This window comes from Caenorhabditis elegans, chromosome III (genome assembly GCF_000002985.6).
Source record: "Caenorhabditis elegans chromosome III".
NCBI lineage: Eukaryota > Metazoa > Nematoda > Chromadorea > Rhabditida > Rhabditidae > Caenorhabditis > Caenorhabditis elegans.
In genome coordinates this window covers 8,579,812-8,601,023 of record NC_003281.10, presented here as the reverse complement: position 1 = coordinate 8,601,023, position 21,212 = coordinate 8,579,812, and the positions used below count along the sequence as shown (strand labels likewise).

Below are 21,212 nucleotides of genomic sequence, written 5' to 3'. Positions count from 1 at the left end.
GTAATTGAGTTACCTGCACAATTTGCCTGCATCTCGATTTCAATATCTTAACCACAGTCTTAGATATTTTTAAAAATAGATTATAGTCTTTTAATCCTACCAAAAATACAAGATTTCAAATAAATAAAATCCTACCAGCTACATTTCAAATCAAAAATAGTTTCTTGTCAATATATCATCCTCAGACACATATTTCCCTAATAAGTCAGACACGGGCCCGGGATGAAAAAACACGTCAAACTACGAAAGAGAAACAAGCGGATTACTATCAGATTGTAGTTTTTGATGCGACGTCGGCATTATATATTTTACCGGATTTTAAAGAGTCAATCCAATTTCATTCTCATTTTTTGTCAATGACTAATTGATGGGTCAGAAGACGGCAGGGTTTTTTATTTCAAAAATGGTAAGCATCATCAAAGATTGCATATTGTCATTCCGAATGATCTGTTGATTGAGCATTTCGATGCTAAATCTAGAAAATCCTACAGAGTGAATTTCGAAATTTTGCGATCTTCCTCAAAGATCTTAAGTCTCAGGAAATACAAGGAAAGTACCAATATTTATATTTAGACATTTAGTCTTATTTTTGTGTGACAGGCACAAGGGGTTTACATCAAATTTTTCTTTGTGTCCCCAGTTTGCAATATACTTACAAAATGAGAAAAAATAAACTAATTGAAGCCGAAAATTTGCGAGCGAATTTTCAGCTGAACCATTTTAACTGGTTTTTAATTTAAAAAAGACAATTTTTGGTTTTTAAAAAAATTGGGAAAAAGATGACCCAGTTGAAAATTTTCTATTTTTTCCTATTTCAAATGAAACTACCATTTGTGGCATTGCTAGTTAATATCGAAATTAGTAGTTATAATTATTAAGCTTTAATATGGCGGCATGGAACTTCCAGACTACTGAACCAGGTAAAATAGGAAAACGATGTATGTTTTTATATTGATTACATTGTGGTATAAAAAGAAACTATTATCAGATCTTCCCACCAAACTTCAACTTTATCTAAAATTCTAAAGGAACTTACTTCAAAAAATTTGACGTACTCAACACTTCGGTACACATAGCCATAGCCCCGCCCTTTTTAACTCAATTGCGTCAGAAAACATTTTTTCCACATGTCTTGCCTTATCTCGAAAACTGATGCTTTTTCGATCCTGCACAAATGAGGCTGTACGCGTCGTCACGGCTCATCGCCAAATTCGCTCATCAAATCTGGGAAGCGGCTTAAAACCAATTGAAGCAAGGATCATCTTGTCGATGGGCAGGATATACCATCCGAGTATCCGCCTATTTTTTTTCATTCGGGCCAACTTTTTTTTGCTGTTAATGAAAACTAATACGGAAAACTTTTCAGGAACACTAGTGAATATGGTGTCATTTCAGAGGTGTCAACTTTTTTCCAGAAAAAGGAAAGTTCCAAATTAGTAGTTTGTGAACTTCTATCACTCTGAAATGGAAATGTTTCCTTCTGCTAATTTTAAGGATGTATTTTAACAAGTAGCAACCCAACTGCCGGAGCTTATGTGTTCGAAATAATTCAGAACCCATTCCCCACTGCCTTCACATGCTTACAATTTATTGAGATTTTCTCCCCAATTCTAGCACATTTTTTTTCCAAATTCTTTACTTCCACTTCATCTCACCTAGCTTCTCCTGGAAACCTTACGTCATTCCTCTAGTCTGTATCTCTTATTCTTCTATACTTTCTCATCTTCTCCGGTTTGACCTAGTCTTTGCGTATTGACACTTTCGTCTTATTCCCTTCAATCCATTGCCGTCCGTCTTCATCTTTTTTCCGTCTTAGCCGTCTTGGTGACGATGGATAATTAGCGGAAAGGATAGGTGTATTGACAGTTTGACCTTGTATAGTTCATAGTCACGGGTTGCAACATTTCGGTGCCACGTCATTAGGCTTATTACAAGTGCCTAGTTTTAATCTAATGTTTATGGTCTCTTTTTGGGATATGGGAACCAAGTAAACTGAAATTTGCACGGCTTTTTCATTTGTTAAATCTAGAAAAAAGTCCCTAAAGATGTGCCTTTTTTGCAAACACTCCCCCGCGATTAAACTTTAAACCTACTTAGTTTTCTTATGCAAAATCCATCATTAAACCTTTTTTGCTTCACTTTCTTAGAAACAACTTGTCCGACGATTTTGAAGTACAAACCATAAACTTTCTTCGAAGGATTTTCTTTGGATTTTAAAAACAGGTCTCTCAAAAAAGATTAGAAGATTATGCTTTAAGATTTGCCCAGATGATCAAACAATGGCTGATGAAATTTTTAAATCTAGCTGTTTTAACCATTTCATAAATTTCAAAACAAGAGACTATGTCAAAACTTGAATACACTAATAATAGTCCAACATGACCAGCATTTTTTAGAGTTTTCTAAAAACTCCAGAGATTGTCTTTTTAGAGTCTCCTAAAATAAGTGAATACTGACAAATTGCCATTTATTGGCTACTCAACGTTCACACTAAGTTCTTCTTTTTTCTACGAAAGAGTTCAAAATTAAAAAACGTCTTCTAAATAATGGAGCAAAGAGTCACAGTTTGGAAAAGCCTCCAAACAAGTTATTCTTGGAAACTGTTGCCCCAAAAATTCTGTAAATATATTAGGTACGCGAAACCAGGCAATAATGTTGAAAGATAATACTACGATTGCTGATTTCAAGCTCCTCCGATTTACTTTTAAAATTTGAAGCTTCTCACACACACGTTCTCATAAAATTCCCGTGCTCCTGCTGCTCCAAAACATTGAATGCAATGATTCATTCGTTATCTGAGTTAATCTACCGTATCCTTGCAGCACATTCTATTTTAGAAATTCAAGTCATTCTTGTAAAATGATCTGGATTTGGGATTACATGACATACACTAAAAAGAGAATGGATCATTCTTACCGTCAGCGTCATTGATCTGGATGCCTGTAGTTAAGCTTTTTTTATTACTTTTTGCATCTTTCTTCTTCCTCCTCCGTCATCATAATGGCCTTTTGCCTGCACACATTGAAAAGTGCCTATGTGCTCAAAATGCTATGAGCTCACACATCTTTTCTTTCATTCGATTTTCAGATTTTTTACTTCCTCATTTTATCTGCCTTTGTATTGTTTCATGTGTCTTCATGTTTCATGATTCAGCTCAAAATCATGCATCTTGAAATGGATATGAAGCTGGAAGACGATAAAATTCATTCACCCACAAATACAGAGGAGGAAGGTTACGGTAGTGACGTGGAGGTTGAGAATGGAACTGATATCAGTGGATCCAAAGGTGGAAGTGGTGTTGAGTTAAAACGACCCGATTTAAAAGGTTTGTAAGTTCTGGGAATTGTTATTAGTCCACCAAATCTGATTAGGTTCTTACTTTTATAATGATTCTGAATTTCAGGTTCGTTCCGTTGCTCAATCTGTTCAAAAGTTTTCTGTCATTCTTCAAGTCTCTCCCGCCACCGTATGCAGGCTCACTTCAAAAGCTACAAATGCACAGTATGCCGAAAAGATATCTCAAGTAAGTCGGAAGTTATTTATTTTTTATTGACAATGAGGTGATCTTCCGAGCATTAAGAAAAATCCTCAATCACAGATTTTTCGAAATTGAAAGAAAGATAATCATGACATTTGATACAAGAATGAGCTGCACATTTGAGCTGAAAAGCTGCTGGAGACAAAAATATGAAATAGAATGAAAACTTGTTCGATCAGGGACTCAGAGAGCTTTTGCTACAAAAATGTATTAAGCTCCAGTACATCTTTTGATTTGATCTCCTCATTTCCCGGGTTTAGCAGGGATACTGTAGAACATTTTGCAGAGCAAAATTGTGCAGTGCAAAACCACTGCTATATTTTAAAGCATCCACCTATAATATTTGAACAAGCATATTGTTTACACCTGAATTGTTTATCACATGAAACACCGCAAGAAACTCGTTTTTATTGTTGTTCGGGTATAAGCATCTGTATGAACAATTATTGTTTACTATCCATCCACTCTCCGGAGAAAGATTCCTCTTGATCTCATTCAATTTTCACTGTTTCTTCATTCTCCGGACGATTGAGGTCATCCGGAGAAATACGAAATAGTGGAGACGCAGACGCAAACACAGTTCTCACTTTTCGAGAACGGGGACAATTGAATGAGGTTGCGCAATGGATGAGAGTGGGGGCAGAAGGGAAAAAAGTGGAGGATTGGAGCGAAATTGTAAGGGGTCAAATAATGGCTTTGGGATAAGTAGACAAACTTTATAGGAGTACTGTATTTGAATTGGGGACTTTGAATAATAATAAAAAACTATTGTAATTTGCAGGTAGTGAATCTCTTCGTACTCATATGTTCAAGCAACATCATATCTCTCGAATGTACATGTGCCGTTGCTGTAATTGGGCTTTTCCTGATAAATCACTTCTTCATATTCATCTACAAACTGCCACTAACAACAATGACAGCAACAACAATAATAATAGTGTCATTCCTCATGGAGTTATCAACAGAAGCTGCCACCTCATTACAGATCCATTCCAGTGTAAGACTATCAGATATGAGATGAACATAAAAAGATTATTGATTTCAGTAATCCGTACTCCACTTCTAAATCTACCAACCCCACAATCCCTTGAATCATCAGTACCTTCTCTTCCAATTGCAAGCATCCCAATCCCTGCTCTTCAATCGCCTATTCGATCTCAACCTCAGACACCTTCATGGCTTGCAAATCTTCCAAAACCCATACCTAGTAAGTTACATACAAAATATTTGTAATGCTTATGATAATATTTCAGCTACGGCACCAATATTTGTAGCAGATTCAAAAGAAAAAATAAAAGATGAAGTGGAGAAGCCCGATGTGTATACTTCACAGTCACCAACTTGCTCATCAGTCAGCTTCAAGTCTGATCTTAGTGCATTCCATCAGTTGTGTTCTGATCGTGCTCTTATATCATCTCCATTGATTGATACAGCTTCACCATCCTCATCATCTTCTTCTTCAAGGATCAGTCCACGTCATGAATGCTTCGACTGCCACGTCAGCAGGACAAAGATATTGATTTCTGAAAATAAATGCAAACTGTTGGAACACAAAATTGGTACGATGCAACAAGAAAGTTTAGAAGCAAATGCCCAAATGAATGGATTGGAACAAACTGTGCTCAGATTGAGAATGGAAGCACACGCGCTCCGTGAGCACAATGAGCTATTCCAAAGGAAATTGTTAGAGTGTCAGGTAAGATTTCAGATCAGAAAGAAGTATTTCAAAATTATTTTTTCAGAATCTTGCCGTGAAATTTCTTCAAAATGACAAAGCTCACGACGCCTCGGAAATGAATTCATTTCTTCGAATTCTCATAAATAACACAATTTTGACACGTCCTTTTTAGAATTATCTTTTTTCCAAATTTCTCTGAAACCTCAAACTTCGCAAGCTTTACTATCATGTTAATATTGTTTCATTTTTGGAGATTTCTCATAATTTTCGCAATATTTTTTACCAATCTCAGAACTATATTTTTTAACTTATTTCTTCCTGTTTGCGGGATTTTTTGCTTTTTATTTCCAAAACAAATATTAAACAAACAAATCAAAATCATCCGATCCGTTGTGTTCCTTCTGTGTCTCCATCTCCATAATTCTCAGTGCTTACGTTGAATATACATAATTGTAATATAATAATAATACATACTTGATATAAATTTAAATGCTGTATTCTACGTTTCTTCCAGGAAATAACTGAAACTGATCAGAGAAAGTCAAGAAAGTAAAAAAACAGTATAGAAAGTTGAATAATGTGTGTTCCAGAATTTTTGGTACTCTTTCAAAAAAAATTTTTTTTGAAAAATACATTTACAAAAGACGTAAACGGATTTCTTATCCAGAATAAACAAATAACTAAATAAATCCTCTGCCAAATATCCATGGTAACTGAAATCTGAGAAAGCTCATTTCTTAGCTCTTTAATTCCAACAAAAAATCGATGTCCATTTTCACTTAAAGCGACCCAAAAATACCAAATTTAGTCATGAGCCTCTACCAATATCCTGAGCTCTGTTTTTTTTAATGTTAAACTCTGTTTCAGCTAAATTCTCAAATTTCGCAAAGTCAGTTTTCATCAAATTATTATTTTTCATAGCAATTTTGTCATTATTTTGTGGGTTGTTTCGTTGATGTGCTGATAGGTGCTCACATTGAACATTGTCATTGCTGTCAAAATTTGACCATTTCAGGAAAAAAAAACTTGACGAATTTGGAGCATTGTTAATTTATCTAGGAAAATTAAAACAATAGAGTATGGGGGTAGAAAAATTAAATAGTATTGAGAAACATTTTCAGACGACGCTGTCAGAGTTATGAAATCAATTCAAATTGCTATTAACATGTTTGATGAACTTGTCTGAACAAGTTTTCAAAATACATACAAAATACAATACATATTCTGTTTAAAAGTTAAAAAAAACATAATAATTTGAGATACTGTGGTATTACGGGACTGTATGGATTTGGTAACCGTGCTGTAAGTTTAGTACAGTTAGGTACGGTAGGGGATCTTTGGAATACCAGACAAGCAGACTATGTTTCTAGTCTTTCATTTTTATCTTCCTATTCCTCCGGCATGCAAAAAATTCCAGTTCCTTGTTACTCCACGTACGTAAGATCGAAATGATGCTGATTATTGATACGACTCTACGAATATGTTTGTTTTATTCATGTCACTTGTTGCAACGCCCTTTTTTCTTCAAATTTATTGAAACGCCCTTTCCTTATCAAAACATACGTTTTTCGATAAAGTGATAAGCTGTACTCCGGAACACACACAAAATACATATTTTGAGCCATACAATTTCTAAAACCAGAGTAAAATTTAGATTCATTGAAAATTTGCTCAATGGAACAGATGAACAAACATAGACAATCATTATTTTATTTTATTTACAATTGATGTCCCTACAGTATTACTGTCCATTGTATTCTTTTATTCTTGTTCGATTTCTTCGATTTCAATATACCATATGCCAATTCCATTTTTCAATAGCATTTAGGTTCTAATCGTACACAAACAAATCCGAATGTAAACTGACCACTGCAGCATTTTTTAAAAGTTTTTCTGTAGCCGGTATGCACTGATAACTACATATCTCTGGGTTTTATACTACATTCCGCAAATATGTATTTGTTTTTGCTCAAAATGCACAATATAGCGTGGCTAGTTTCAACACCGTTTCAAAGTTTCAAAATTTTCAAAATCGATAAAATGAGTTGCGACGTGAAATTTTTTCCCTTAACCATTAAATAGATTTCATTTTCTTCTCTTTTTGAGAAAGTTCCACATTTTTTGTTATGTGATTTGTTAGCTAAACGTAAATCAATTAGGAATGTATCGTCGCATTTGCCAGTGTTGCAGGTTGGGTTTTTTTAAACATATTTTACGTTTCAGACTTGCACATATTTTCTTGAATAGAATGAAAAATGTTCAACAGTAAAAATTAATGAAGAAAACTATTTAACGTATATTGGACTTCAGAACCAGCCGCGTGTCATTCGAATTCTTTAAAAAAATTAGATTTTGACTATAGTCCTATAGGTCACCACAAAAATTGTAACGGCGGAACTCAAACTAAACAACAGAAAATTCAATTTTAAATTTTCAGTAAAATTTCTCTGGTGATCGTAGAATTGCCTAGAAGATGTTATTGAGACAAACGTTCTGAATGTTGTTTGGATTTTTTTTTGTTGATCGATCGAGATAAATGTAACAATTTACAAGATAGAAAGAATATGGTAGATTAATCACGAAAAAAACCTCAAAATAGCTTACTTCAGTTTTTAGAAAGTTAATCTTCAGTATACTCTCTTTGATATATTTTTTCTCCAGATATTCTGCTGTCTCACTGTAATACGCAATTCAAATATTTTCAGGTTTCCAAGCATGTCAAATTATAATAAGCCAATTCAATTACTTTGTGTGTTGGTTGTAGGTGCGTTTATTTTCAAAACTTTATTTTATGATTATATTTTATTCAGTTTTATTCTTTATCAACAATCAATTTGTTCAAAGGACTACGTGGAGTCGAGGGCTCAGATCACCGTTAGTTGAAAGGTTTCAAATTTTGTACCGTTTGTAGCGTCAGTGGAGATATTTCTGCTCCACTTGCGCTGCCCAGCAAATTTAAATTTGAAATATGTACATTTTATTTGAAGAAAACGTTTGTAAATCTCGATTTTCAGACCCCTAGATTCGAGGATTTTTCAAGAAAAGTCTGAAATAGAACGTTCAACGTTGCCACCTATTCCAAAAGGATTTTTATCTTCTAAACTTGCTTCTACGGCACGATTAGGTGAATTCTATATTTTATTTATTTTTCAATAATCTCAGTTTTTCAGCCAATCACATATTTGAGCTTGTATCAGTCTATGGAATGGCGAAAAGTCTTAATCGGAAACCAGCAATTTTCGTTGAAGATTCAAAATATAATTTATTGATCACAGGAGTTCGAAAAGTATTACCGGGGCTGTTAGATGAATTTCAAATTTTTGAATATCCAGTGAGTTTTATTGATTTTCAAAATAAGAAAAATTTCTTGATTGATTTTTTTAGGTGCACAACAAAGCCACCAAAGTTCCGTTGAGTGAGAAATGCTGTATTTTTGATAATCCAGATAAATTTAACAATATCTCCAGCGAATATCTTCACTTGACTGGTCATTTTTATCAGGTAAGGGATTTAATTTTTAATCTTTAAATTTTGTTTTTTTCAGAGTTGGAAATATTTCGATAAATACAAGGAAAAAGTGCAAAGTTTTGTAAAACCAGCCATTGATTTCTCGCCACTTCCCAACTCTGATAGCAGTAATTTCATGTAAATAATTTGTTGATGAGTTATATAAATATTACCCTTCAGTTCCAGAATTTGCATACACATTCGGAGAACAGATTTTGTGGACGGTCAGCATCATTCTTCAAATGTCTCCTTCATAAAACCAGCTTTGGAGTTTATCAAAGAACGAGGTAATTTGGCTGGAAACTAAATAAAAAAATTATATATGGTTCAAATTTAGAGCAGAAAGATGTAAATAAGAAAATGTTGACAGTTATTATGGGAGATGACCCAGATTTTGAAGCGAAAATGTTTGAGGGTACAGTACGAGCAAAGAAGGAGGCTAAGATTGAAGAAACGGTAAGAAGAATTCCGAAGGAGGAAAGCACAACTTCAGGTGTACCAGCCTAACACCCACTATGCTCTCCAACAAGTTTATATATTTTCAGACAAAATACTTCGTTTCTGAAAACACTCCTCAGGACGATCTAGCATACTCACATTATAGTTGTGATGCAACTTTAATAACTGGTTAGTTTTTTATCCCAATATTGTTCTAAGTCAATATTAATTTTCAGCTCCATCTTCGACATTTGGATGGTGGCTTGGATACCTTTCAAAAGGACAAGCTGTTTATTATCAAGATATTCGATCTACAAATGATGTTAATTATGTAATAACTGTATTTATACTAACAAATTTTTATAAGTTTTAATTTTCAGAAAAAAGGAGTACTCGATCCCGATGACTTTTTCGTTCCAAGCTGGACATCGATAATGTTGGACGAGAACAAGAAAGTCGTAGTTGTTACATAGAAATAATTTATTAATGTACAAATAATTATAAGAGACGTGTAGTGATTAATTCAACATTGCGGTTGTTCAATTGGTATCGGTGCTTTAAATCTTTCAAAGTTCAATTTTTATTTCAAGTGTCCTGTTGTCAATAAATAAAATTACTTTTTTTTGTTCATAGAGAAGATAATATAACGGTTTTTTAAAAATAATTTCGTGCTCTGAAAATTCTTTTATCATTTCCGCAAGAAATGATCAAAATGACAAACCTCAGAAACCAACCATCAACTGTTTTTTCATGTAATAAAACACAGGTTGCCTACGGATTCATAAAGTTGAAAAAAAAAAGTTATAATTGTTTCCTACCGTATAAATATTCGTGAAATCGTTGTTCGAAGCATAAGAAGCTTATCTTCTCTTCCACAATTATGATCGTTTATTCTGTATTCATCTTCGCTGTTTTGGCAATTTCATCGGTTACTGGAATCTTCTTACCAGGAGGAGGAGGCAAGAAGTGTGGAGGACATGGTGAATATGGAAGTGGAGTCATCATTGGAGCCGAACGTCCAAAGAAGTAAATTAATTTGGTTTAATTAATAAATACTTTTGCGCATCGAATAATTGCTGACTTCAACCTTATCAGAGAACTGACCCTACAGTGGATAATTTATCAACACAAATAATTCCGTTTCTTAAATTATAAAATCCAAAAAATAACAATAGCATTCATATAAATTAGAAACATTTCGAAACTATGAAAGTCGAAGTCACTGTTTTTAAGGAAGTATAAGAATTAAGAAACTATTAGAAATACAGAAAACAAAGCTCAAAATTTAAAGAAGTATCAATTCCTTACATGGTTTTCATGATTGTTTTCATGTTTTCATGATTGTTTTATTCATGAGAATTTTCCCTGAACAATGACCAAAATTTCTTAACAAATATGTAATTTATTTACACATCTGTTTTCCCAATGAGAAGAGTGGTTGGATGATTGATCATCTAACACAAGGGAATGGGTTTTGAAAAACTGTAGTTTTTACGGACCGGGCCCAGGCCGGGACCCAGAGCTGATGAAACAGTATGGATCATCTATAATCGACCAGCATCTAGGTTAGTCGTCTTATCCTGGAACAAAGTCGATAGTTGTGGCAAACAATTTTGGTTTTTTTGCTTCAAACAGCAAATTCAAAGACACCGTTGTTCCAGATTAGAATTCAGCTGAATTATGCAGCTTTTCAACGACTCTAAATTTTTTTAAGATATTTCAGAGTAATTTCATATTCTCCTAAATGTGCATATTTTGAAATGCTTTGTTTATTGAATTAAAAAGCAAAATTATTTCTTTGGCCGTTCAGCTCCAATGATGACTCCACTTCCATAACCACCACCATAACCTCCACACTTCTTGCTTCCTCCACCTGGAAAGAAGATTCCAGAAGCAAATGAAATTGCCAAAACAGCGAAAATGAATACAGAATGAACGTTCATAGTTGTTGAAGAGAAGATGAGCTTCTTATGATTTGAACAACAACTATATCCGATATTTATACTAAAATATTATCATGAAATCGTAGGCAAAATCAAGTTTTATTACGTTCTTATCAATGGTTGAGGTTTGTGATTTGAATCACCTTTGTGTTTGCAAAAATGAAAAACGTTACTTGATTATTTGCTCTTTTGTTTTATCGATATCTGACGTGATGATTGTCACACTCAACATCAGAAACTTCGGGCAAAACTGTAACAAGCAGTTTGCAATTTAAACTTGTAATAAAACATTTTATCGAAAACTGTAAGTATTTATTGTGGCCTACACTTCAATAAAATTTGGATAAAAATGTTATGACAGTTTCCTACCGTATAAATATTCATGAAATCGTTGTTCGAAGCATAAGAAGCTCATCTTCTCTTCATCAACTATGAACGTTTATTCTGTATTCATCTTCGCTATATTGGCAATTTCATCGGCTTCTGGAATCTTCCTACCTGGAGGCGGAGGCAAGAAGTGTGGAGGATATGGGGGTGGATATGGAAGTGGAGTCATCATTGGAGCTGAACGTCCAAAGAAATAAATGAATTTGTTTATTGAATAAATACTATTGAGCATCGAATATTTGTTCTGAAAAGATCACATCGTAAATTTAAAACACTGTTTTCTCACTTTTTAATGGAAAATATTCAATTCTTTGAAACTTCGTGGAAGCTGAAAAGTATCAGAACACAAACTCTAAATTTTCCTGGGGGCTTCTCCCGCAACTATGAAAATATAAATTTCCATAACTTGTTCATTCCAAACCTTATTTCATCAAATTCAGTCAAAAGAGGTTCCTTTTCATCCGCTCGTCCGTGTCCCGAAAATGAAGATGTGCTGCCCTCCCATCCAAGTGTCTCTCCCTGTGTATGGGTGGGGGACGTTGATTGGCCATTTCTGTCTACGTCTCTTCTTCTCATACACTATTCAAATGCTCAGAGGTGAGTCTGAAATGCAATTTAGGGTTTGCGAGTGCTCGGCTCCCTCCGCTCCTACTCTTTACACACTTGGCTGCGGGCGGACGCGAAGGTCCTCCAATTTTTCTTCGTCTCGGTCACTTCACTTCGTACTTTTTCAATTTCGCCGAAATAAGACTATTCTTCCTTAGCTGACTTCTTTCTTGTACTCTCACCCTTTCTAAGACATGTGTTAATCCGAAAGAACATCCAATTTTCTGTGTACAATGAAGTGAAGGATCAAATTTCCGAGAAGAAAGGCAAAGCAAGTCGACGTCGCCGGCACCCAATCTGACACATTCACAATGTTTTCTTCGTTTTCTTTTTTGAACATGTTCGGTGTTCTATTCACTGTTTTCAACTTAACTGTAGTTCAACCATATCCAAGTCATATTATTATCAGTGAGTTTACAAGAAAAATAAAGTTTTGAAAAATCCATCAAAGTTTAAACCTTGAGAAACTTGTTAAGAATGACTGTACTGAAGCAATACTGTAGTGGTTCCGAGGTAATCAGGAATGTCTTCAGCCATACATATTCGCTTGTCCCACACGAGCCTAGGTCGCCTTGAAGGCATACATTTCTGTTCACACATTGAAGGCTTACTGATGAAAAAAAACTGTTGGAATAAAATAAGAACTCTATAAAACTTTCAGAATCATTTGGGAACAATGAAGAAGTATCGAGAGTGGCTCTGAAAGCTATGGAATACACATCTGATCATATCAATTCCAGAGACGATGTACCGTTTAAGTGAGTAATTATTTATGTTCTACCTCGCGCACACTATCAAAAGCCTATTGGAATATAAATTTGTACACACTGTTCTCGATCATTACAAAGATTTCCACCCAACTTCTCCGTTTCCCTTTTCAGACTTGCATTTGACCACCGCGTAGTTGAAGAAGGCGCTGCTGTCTCGTGGAACATGGTGAACGCAGTCTGTGATGAGCTTAAAGAAGGTGCAATGGCATTACTTTCAAGTGTTGATGGAAAAGGAAGAGAAGGTATTCGAGGAGTATCTGATGCACTTGAAATGCCTCTTGTCTCACTGACCGCTCTATCAAATGATGACCATCAACAACAACAATTCGGGAATCTTTTCGAAGTTTCAGTGAGACCTCCAATTAGTGAACTGCTAGCTGATTTTATTGTTCACAAAGGATGGGGAGAGGTTCTGGTTTTGATTGACCCAGTACATGGTAGTTTCAATTTTTAACTTCGATATTCAACGAAAAAATAATTCTAGCAAGCCTCCACCTACCATCACTTTGGAGACATCTTCGTACTCGAACCAATACTTCTGTCAAAGCGTCCATGTTCGATTTGCCGGCTGATGAAAAACAGTTTGAAGCGTATTTAATGCAATTTAATATGATGAGAAATAATGAAACAAATCGAATACTTATCGATTGTGCATCTCCGAAACGACTCAAGAAACTTCTAATTAATATTCGCTCGGCACAATTTAATCAGGCTAACTATCACTATGTGCTGGCAAATTATGTAAGTTTAGTGAACTGACAGTTTAGTGACAGAATTGAAATTTGATAATTCTATAATGTTTAAACATTGCAAAAACCTTAAACTTTTTGCTCATCTTTGACCGCAATTGTGAAACATTTTGGAATCAAATGCAGTGCGAAAATATCTTTCAGTTTTCTTTTGAATTTTGGTTTTGTTTTAGAGTAGTAGTAACCTATACCTTTAAAACAAACTGAAAAATTTGGTTACGAGACTAATAGAGCTCATGTTACACTGTGCCACTTTTTTATATTATAATTAATTTTACAGGATTTTCTTCCCTACGACCAAGAGATGTTCCAAAATGGAAATATCAATATATCAGGTTTCAATATAATCAATAAAGATGGAAGAGAGTATTGGTCACTAAAGAAACATTTGAAGACGTCATCTTCATTAGGAGGTGGAGATGATGTTAGTGTTGAGGCAGCTGTTGGACACGATGCAATGTTAGTTACGTGGCATGGATTTGCAAAGTGCCTGCAAGCGAATGATTCATTGTTCCATGGTACATTTCGACATAGGAGATTTTTCAATCGTGGATTTCCAGGTAAATGTTGGATACGTTAAACGTTTTTTTTTAATTTTCTGGACTTTCAGGAATCTACTGTGATCCTCTTTCTGACCGTTCTCATCCAAATCGACCTTTCTCTTCATTTGAGCATGGAAAAACAATCGGAGTTGCTTTTAGAAATGTACGTTTTTCAAAAAAAAACCTGCTCAGTAATACATACTATTACAGATGAAAATTGGACACAAAGAGGGAACATTAACTGGGAATATCGAATTCGATCGTTTTGGAAATCGCAAGAACTTTGATGTATCCATAGTTGACTTGGTATCAAATACAAAAGCAACTTTCAATTCAAAAGAAGTATTAGCGTGGCGACAAGGTGTTGGATTCTTCTCAAATCGAACAGTTGCTCAACATTCGAGAAAGAGTCAAAATGATCATAAGGATAATCAAGTGATAGTGCTCACGAATCTAGTTGCTCCATTTGTGATGATAAAACGAGAATGTTTGGAAATGGCAAATTTGACAGAATGTCAGGGGAACAATAAGTTTGAAGGATTTTGTATCGACTTGCTGAAACTGTTGGCTGACAAAATTGAGGAGTTCAATTATGAGATCAAATTAGGAACAAAGGCTAGTGAGAAAATTTTACGAATTGTTTTTTATAAACTCTTTCAGGCGGGATCAAAACAAGCTGACGGAAGCTGGGATGGAATGATTGGAGAACTTCTGAGTGGAAGAGCCCATGCTGTAGTTGCATCACTTACAATAAATCAAGAAAGAGAACGAGTCGTGGATTTTTCAAAACCATTTATGACAACTGGAATTTCAATTATGATCAAGAAGCCTGACAAACAAGAGTTTTCAGTATTTTCCTTTATGCAACCGCTTAGTACAGAGATTTGGATGTACATCATATTCGCGTATATTGGGGTGAAATTAACTTTTTGAAAAATATTTTTTAGAAATGTTTTGCGTTCAGGTGTCAGTAGTCATCTTTCTTGTTTCAAGGTTTTCACCGTATGAATGGAGAGTCGAGGAGACTTCCAGAGGAGGATTCACTATTTCCAACGATTTTTCTGTTTATAATTGCTTATGGTTTACACTAGCAGCTTTCATGCAGCAAGGAACTGATATTTTACCAAGGTTTGATTTATATTGGGTTTTAGTCATTTGTAAAATTCAACGAACTTTTAGTAATGTGCGTAATGCATAAAAAATACTAAAATTCTCTAGGTTTTTAATTATAAAATCTTAATTAAAACAAGTTCCTCGCGCATTGTCTAGTTAGGTATTACTGTAGCACGAACTAAAATTCAAGAAATTTACCTTAAAATAAATGGACACCGTACTAAAAAATAAACTGTTTTTTATTTCCAGATCAATTTCGGGTCGTATCGCATCTTCTGCTTGGTGGTTTTTCACAATGATCATCGTTTCTTCTTACACTGCTAACTTGGCTGCGTTCCTAACACTTGAAAAAATGCAAGCTCCTATAGAAAGTGTTGAAGACTTGGCGAAACAGTCGAAGATTAAATACGGAATTCAAGGTGGCGGATCGACAGCTTCTTTCTTCAAAGTAAATTACTGTTATTATTTTAGGAATAATCCTCAAATTTCAGTATTCCTCCGTTCAAATATATCAGAGAATGTGGAGATATATGGAATCGCAAGTTCCGCCAGTTTTTGTGGCTAGTTATGCGGAAGGAATTGAAAGAGTTCGAAGTCATAAAGGAAGATATGCATTTCTTTTAGAAGCAACTGCAAATGAATATGAGAATACAAGAAAACCATGTGATACAATGAAAGTTGGTAAGTGAAGTTGAAACTTACATTTTTGGAAATAAAGTTATCCTACTACCGTAGAATTTAGACGAAATAGTATAATTCTTACACAAAATAAGGAGTTTTCAGGAGCAAATCTCAACAGTATCGGATATGGAATAGCGACACCTTTCGGCTCCGACTGGAAGGATCATATCAACTTGGCAATTTTAGCCCTCCAAGAACGTGGTGAACTGAAAAAGTTGGAAAACAAATGGTGGTATGATAGAGGACAATGCGATGCGGGTATTACTGTTGACGGGTCATCTGCTAGTTTGAATCTATCAAAAGTTGCTGGAATATTTTATATTTTAATGGGTGGTATGGTCATTTCAATGTTGGCTGCACTCGGGGAATTCTTGTATCGAAGTAGGATTGAAGCGAGGAAATCTAATTCCAATTCTATGGTGGCGAATTTTGCGGTGGGAAATATATGAAAAACTGGTGGATAAAGATGATTTCAGAAAAATTTGAAAAGTGCATTGTCATCTCAATTAAGATTATCAGTCGAAGGAGGTGCAGTTGCACAACCAGGATCTCAATCTCATAATGCAATTAGAAGACAACAGGTTAATATTTCTTACAACAAAAATTTAATCGTTGCAAAAATAACCAAAACGACTCAGATTAACTTATTCCACAAGCTCAATCAAATAATTTTTTAAAAGCTATTTTCATTATCACTGATTTTTTGCCACAAATATTATTGTTTTCCAGGTAGCTGCATTCTTGCCTGCAAATGAAAAAGAAGCTTTCAATAATGTGGATCGACCTGCAAACACTCTCTACAACACAGCTGTCTGAAATTTGTTACTCGCTGAAAACATTATATGCAAATTTTTTGATATTCTTATTTCCTTTACTTGTTTATTCGTTTTGAAATTAAATGTAAATTCTTGTCTTGAAGTTTTTGGCAGAAAATCTTTTGGTGAACAGGGGACAAATTATGAGGAATTTCGGTATTTTCTAGTTTAAAAACTCGGTCCATTTTGACCATTTTGAGTACAGGAACTTTAAAACCGTAAAAATATAGGGCATGTTGCAACAAAAGAACTTAATATTTACTTTCTCTTGACCGGCGCAACAAATGTACATTTTTTGATTGCTTGGATATGTGAGTAACAAGAAAATCAAGAATTGAATTTTTCATTTTTTCAAATCACAAAGTGAAAATAGAAAGAAATAACTCATAACTAGGTCTCTAAAAACCCGTAACTAAAAAACCAATGCATCAATCATAATACAGCTCGACAGACAGAAAAATGCTCTTCAAATGGACATGGCGACTTTGGGAGACAATGAATCCCTGGATGACCCGTTTCGAAGGCGACTCACAACGTGAAGAAACACAGGAAGAAACATGACAGGGATTGGGACAAGGGGGCAGAGAAAGTGAGGGAAAAGTGATTGAAAAAAGGAAGAGTACCAGTAGAAATTAGTAAAACTCTGAATTGAAATGAAATATGATTGGATGGTATTTACACACAAAATGTTATGGGAAAAGCTGGAAAAATGTCACCGGGATTAAAATTAAATGAATGGAGGGGAACGTATGTATACACGTACATATACACACGATACACACACTGGATCTATCTCCCCGTATGACCGGGGTCAGGCAGAAAATCGATATCGATGAAAGTTGAATGTCACGGATGAAGAATGATAGAATGAAAAAAATGGAAGAGAAAGAAAATGATTGGAAAATAATACACCTAGAAAAGAGATAAAGAAGTTCGAATGAAACTCAAAGAGGGATCATGTTGATGAAGATGAACATGGTTCCTGTAAAAAGTGGACATGCGTCCGCTCGAGTTCTGCTTCGTCGTGCACTGTTTCAATTGATGATTGGCTCCTGAAATTAGGAAGAAATTGAATTTTGGGAAGTAATACAGTTTTTTCCTGGGGGAAACCAGGGGGAATGTCAACTGTAAAGAGGTTCCTTTTTCTGGTTCATGGAACTTTTTTCTAGGAACCTTACAAGCATAGGATTTTGTTAATAAGAGACAGATTATAACTTTCCGGGTTCCCTTTTATAACAATCTCTAAACCAATCACCAGGGTCCAACTCTAAAACATTACGTTATATTTTCAGTATTTTCCATATTTTCCAAATCCAAACAAATTGATGTAAAACCTGGTGTGGTCGAACGAGAACTTGGCCACCTTTTGAGTTTAAAATTTAGAAAAAATATCTAAAAAATAAGTAGTTACCTCAATGAAGCTGAGCTTGCACTCGATTGACATGTGCTTGTTCGTGATTGGAATCCACTTGATCCAGCAGTCTTATCACTTGATATATCGTTTTTGTCGCGACTGCTGTTTGTCGTCTGAAAAAATAACTTTGAGAGTCTGCATTAGACATATTTATTTCACACATTTGTTCCATATGCTCCAATCTGTACTCCTTGCAATGCAGGTCCTCCAGTCGGAAGCTTCTTCCATTTTGGACCGACATGCTCATCAAGGCTGGCATCCAAAAATGTGGACAGAGTGTAGATTCGCCAATGCTCACAGATACCCAGACCAAGACCACAGAGTACACAGAGAATACCAATTGCAAAAATAAGATAGAAACAGAAGGAAAAGGTAGCCGTTAAATCGACTCTTTCGAAGTTTTCACCAGTGAATGCTATCCGAAGTTCGCAAGGTGAGAGGAGTAAATAGACAAGACACGCGATAAGACAAGAGATTCCGGTGGCGAGGATGGACTGAAAATGGCATTCATTCGTAATTTAGCTACTTAAAGTTTACTTTATTAAGTTCTTAATGAAACATCTAAATGTTCGAAGTTAAGCTTTTCAGAGCAAAATTCTACCAGGAAAACTACCGCATTTATGTTTAGGAACGTTGGTTGAATATCACTTAACTCAACATCATATTTTTTGAGAAATGAAAATAATTACAGTAATCTATTAAAAATGATTTCTCACCTTATAGGCATTATGTGGTAAAAACAGCATTAGAACCACTGAAAGACACCAACAAGCAAATGCAAACCAGATAGCTGCATGTGTGTAGTGACCAGCAACTCGATAGTGCCGTCCCCAGTCGAATGAATCTTGATTTAATGAGAAATACTCAAGAACACTGAGCATTGGATACGGTAGACCGTTCTCGAGCCCGTGGTGAAGTGCTTCTGCCATTGATGAAACTGAAAAATAAAGCTTTTCAAATTCAGCGAAAAAGTCAAAATCTCACTTCCGGAAATATCGAATCCTTCGTTATAATATAATTCCGTCATATCGCTACCCGGAAGCACATCATTGGAAGAAAGTAATCGTTCGACTGAAAAAAAAAACGTTTCAAAAATTATTTCTCTTATCTTAAACTAACATTTGAGTGTAACGTTCACTTTTTGCAACCCGATCTCGACACCAATTTTGGCCAATATCCTCTCATTCGAGTGGCCACGAAATTGTGTGTAGATCATTTGAGAACCCGACGCCCAACACGGATAAATCAGAGACGCTGAAACTGATACTGTGTAAAAAAGAAACAAAAACATGAAATTACCTATTAAAGCACCACCTACGGCTAGCATAAGGACATATGTGACAGTGGTGACAACCCGCTTCCGCCGTACTCCAGGAAGTATAAGGATGTAGGCAATGAGGGGTATCAGAAATACCGAGAATATCTGAAAATGTAAACGATTGCTTTACTTTTCAATTACTAATAACTAAAATGAACTGAGATATTTCCTCTTGAAGAAGCATGTGCAATCCTCATTGTGGAAGTACGGTAACTACTCCTAACATTAACAATAGAAGCTAGAAATTAAAGGAGTTGGCTCACATTAACCTAAGGAAAAAAAAAGTTAAATACTTACCACAAAAGCGTGCATATTAAAATTAGGAATAGCAGCATTTGGATAGTCAGAAGGACTCGGATTTCCACCGAACCACCACATGATTCTTCTGATTTTAAGGTCGGTTCGTTTCGATTATTGGTTCGTCTGAAACCAACAAAATTGCGAGAAATAATAGAGGATCAAGAAATAGAGTCTTGTCGTGAAGGTTTTAAAGAATTTGTGCAATTTATATATATAATCAAACGTGGGTTGGAGAGGGTGGTCAGAGCAAATAAAATAGGCGGAGCCTCCTAGCCTATGTGTCGATTTTGAAATTTTTCGAAGGAGAGAGAAATAGAGATTATTTATTTACCTTTTTATTTTATTATACTACATTTTCCGGATGGGTTTATGATAACAAATAACACGTCTAAAAAAGGAAACGATGCGGAAAAACAACGAATTAAAGAGGAAGAGATGTTGAAAAAACAAATAGGGGAAAATAGTTTTTCGATGAGTAAACAGTTATTGCAAAATGAAATATGCTTGAATAACACAACAAAACTTATAGTCAATAAACGGAAGGGGTTGGAAAAAGCAGAAGAAGTGAATAGGTTGAAATGAAAAAAAGACTGGAAAAGACCGAAAAAAAATGTATGGAAGTTATTGAGCAAATATTGATGGTGGGAGGTGATGAAAATAGGTTACGATGGCAGGCGGAAACCGGAAAAGTTCAGTTATATTTGTAGGGTGCTACTAACAAACTTTGGAGAAAGAGATAGATAATTTGCAAATATTTATATTGATGGGGTGAAAGGGTGAAAAACTGGTGGAAAAGGTGACAACTTTTTGAGAGTGCATTGTGCACGGATATATGTTCACGATCTTTTAATACTTGCGGCAGACGGAAGGATCAAGGTGGGAAAAGCTCAGAAAATTGGTCTCTATTTAGATTTTTGGTTTTGTCTTTCAACGATGAAGGTTAACAATGACTCTAGATTATCATAGAAAGATGTTTTTTGCAGTTTTATCAAACGGTTTCAATTTTGGCATTCGGCGAGAAAACTTCTTCAACTAGAACTACATAGCCCCAAGCATGCCAAGGCTTGCCTTTACAATTGATAGGCCCGTAGGCAGGTAGGCAGGAGATATCCTGAAAGGCTGAAAGCAGGTATACATGTTTTTATAGACTAGTAATTGTCAAAAAAGCAAAGTTCTGGTTAATTTTGATGCAAGATACCGTATTTTAAGTAAAACACTTGCACCTTCCTTATTCCACTTTTACAATTTATATCTTGATTGTCTTCAGTTTTCTCAAAAACTTTCAACTATCAAAAAACGTGCAAAATATTTAACCTACATTTTGTCAGTGGACCATTTTTTGTTGCAATTAAAGGCAGATGAGATATAAGCCGTAAAAGTCTAAAAGAGGAAATAAGGTTTTTCGAAATAGTT

General features: G+C 35.0%; 6 protein-coding genes and 2 non-coding genes across 8 annotated transcripts; 5 read left to right on the top strand and 3 right to left on the bottom strand.

Annotated features, from left to right (window-relative positions):
• The first annotated feature begins 3,153 nt into the window (after nt 1-3,153).
• Nucleotides 3,154-5,714, top strand: ztf-30 (Zinc finger transcription factor family protein 30). Its single transcript, NM_066491.6, has 6 exons — nt 3,154-3,325; nt 3,404-3,523; nt 4,320-4,535; nt 4,584-4,745; nt 4,792-5,234; nt 5,281-5,714. Exons 1-6 carry the CDS (start codon nt 3,181-3,183, stop codon nt 5,386-5,388), a joined length of 1,194 nt encoding a protein of 397 aa, NP_498892.1. The 5' UTR covers nt 3,154-3,180; the 3' UTR covers nt 5,389-5,714.
• Nucleotides 5,715-7,303: 1,589 nt separating this feature from the next.
• Nucleotides 7,304-9,753, top strand: C06E1.7 (Putative glycosyltransferase C06E1.7). Its single transcript, NM_066490.6, has 12 exons — nt 7,304-7,406; nt 7,922-7,980; nt 8,027-8,090; nt 8,231-8,340; nt 8,387-8,547; nt 8,601-8,717; nt 8,761-8,861; nt 8,904-9,010; nt 9,061-9,179; nt 9,269-9,350; nt 9,398-9,492; nt 9,542-9,753. The coding sequence occupies exons 2-12, from the start codon at nt 7,932-7,934 to the stop codon at nt 9,632-9,634; spliced, it is 1,098 nt and encodes a 365-aa protein (NP_498891.2). The 5' UTR covers nt 7,304-7,406; nt 7,922-7,931; the 3' UTR covers nt 9,635-9,753.
• A 288-nt stretch (nt 9,754-10,041) lies between these two features.
• Nucleotides 10,042-10,191, top strand: fipr-16 (Fungus-induced-related protein 16; the record flags this gene model as incomplete). The annotated part of the gene is made up of 1 exon (NM_066489.3): nt 10,042-10,191. The coding sequence occupies one exon, from the start codon at nt 10,042-10,044 to the stop codon at nt 10,189-10,191; it is 150 nt and encodes a 49-aa protein (NP_498890.1).
• Nucleotides 10,192-11,535: 1,344 nt separating this feature from the next.
• fip-3 (Fungus-induced protein 3) lies at nt 11,536-11,688 on the top strand (the record flags this gene model as incomplete). Its single annotated transcript, NM_001379839.1, has 1 exon — nt 11,536-11,688. One exon carries the CDS (start codon nt 11,536-11,538, stop codon nt 11,686-11,688), a length of 153 nt encoding a protein of 50 aa, NP_001367400.1.
• Nucleotides 11,689-11,961: 273 nt separating this feature from the next.
• C06E1.12 lies at nt 11,962-12,109 on the bottom strand. The gene has a single exon (NR_052551.1). It is a non-coding gene; the product is annotated as an Unclassified non-coding RNA C06E1.12 (non-coding RNA).
• A 272-nt stretch (nt 12,110-12,381) lies between these two features.
• glr-1 (Glutamate receptor 1) lies at nt 12,382-16,861 on the top strand. The gene is made up of 14 exons (NM_066486.8): nt 12,382-12,505; nt 12,759-12,855; nt 12,979-13,304; nt 13,352-13,608; nt 13,897-14,176; nt 14,227-14,321; nt 14,369-14,773; nt 14,819-15,073; nt 15,123-15,286; nt 15,521-15,719; nt 15,763-15,952; nt 16,055-16,386; nt 16,429-16,533; nt 16,682-16,861. The coding sequence occupies exons 1-14, from the start codon at nt 12,409-12,411 to the stop codon at nt 16,766-16,768; spliced, it is 2,889 nt and encodes a 962-aa protein (NP_498887.2). The 5' UTR covers nt 12,382-12,408; the 3' UTR covers nt 16,769-16,861.
• C06E1.14 lies at nt 16,599-16,721 on the bottom strand. The gene has a single exon (NR_052550.1). It is a non-coding gene; the product is annotated as an Unclassified non-coding RNA C06E1.14 (non-coding RNA).
• A 252-nt stretch (nt 16,862-17,113) lies between the features above and the next one.
• On the bottom strand, nt 17,114-19,922 carry doxa-1 (Dual oxidase maturation factor 1). Its single transcript, NM_066485.7, has 8 exons — nt 19,797-19,922; nt 19,481-19,604; nt 19,301-19,435; nt 19,166-19,252; nt 18,898-19,118; nt 18,343-18,675; nt 18,179-18,294; nt 17,114-17,819 (listed from the first exon to the last, which is right to left on the bottom strand). Exons 1-8 carry the CDS (start codon nt 19,875-19,877, stop codon nt 17,723-17,725), a joined length of 1,194 nt encoding a protein of 397 aa, NP_498886.2. The 5' UTR covers nt 19,878-19,922; the 3' UTR covers nt 17,114-17,722.
• Nucleotides 19,923-21,212: the final 1,290 nt, after the last annotated feature.

Excerpts from the sequence above, each read along its gene's own strand:
- ztf-30 (NM_066491.6), top strand. The coding sequence starts at position 3,181 with ATGAAGCTGGAAGACGATAAAATTCATTCACCCACAAATACAGAGGAG. Across the intron at positions 3,524-4,319 it reads ATGCCGAAAAGATATCTCAA|GTAGTGAATCTCTTCGTACT; the intron begins GTAAGTCGGAAG and ends TGTAATTTGCAG. Across the intron at positions 5,235-5,280 it reads GGAAATTGTTAGAGTGTCAG|AATCTTGCCGTGAAATTTCT; the intron begins GTAAGATTTCAG and ends TTATTTTTTCAG.
- C06E1.7 (NM_066490.6), top strand. The coding sequence starts at position 7,932 with ATGTCAAATTATAATAAGCCAATTCAATTACTTTGTGTGTTGGTTGTA. Across the intron at positions 8,718-8,760 it reads TGACTGGTCATTTTTATCAG|AGTTGGAAATATTTCGATAA; the intron begins GTAAGGGATTTA and ends TGTTTTTTTCAG. Across the intron at positions 9,011-9,060 it reads GGAGTTTATCAAAGAACGAG|AGCAGAAAGATGTAAATAAG; the intron begins GTAATTTGGCTG and ends GTTCAAATTTAG.
- glr-1 (NM_066486.8), top strand. The coding sequence starts at position 12,409 with ATGTTTTCTTCGTTTTCTTTTTTGAACATGTTCGGTGTTCTATTCACT. Across the intron at positions 16,387-16,428 it reads CTATGGTGGCGAATTTTGCG|AAAAATTTGAAAAGTGCATT; the intron begins GTGGGAAATATA and ends AGATGATTTCAG. Across the intron at positions 16,534-16,681 it reads ATGCAATTAGAAGACAACAG|GTAGCTGCATTCTTGCCTGC; the intron begins GTTAATATTTCT and ends ATTGTTTTCCAG.
- doxa-1 (NM_066485.7), bottom strand. The coding sequence starts at position 19,877 with ATGTGGTGGTTCGGTGGAAATCCGAGTCCTTCTGACTATCCAAATGCT. Across the intron at positions 19,119-19,165 it reads AGGATTCGATATTTCCGGAA|TTTCATCAATGGCAGAAGCA; the intron begins GTGAGATTTTGA and ends TTTATTTTTCAG. Across the intron at positions 18,295-18,342 it reads TTGGAGCATATGGAACAAAT|ACGACAAACAGCAGTCGCGA; the intron begins GTGTGAAATAAA and ends TTATTTTTTCAG.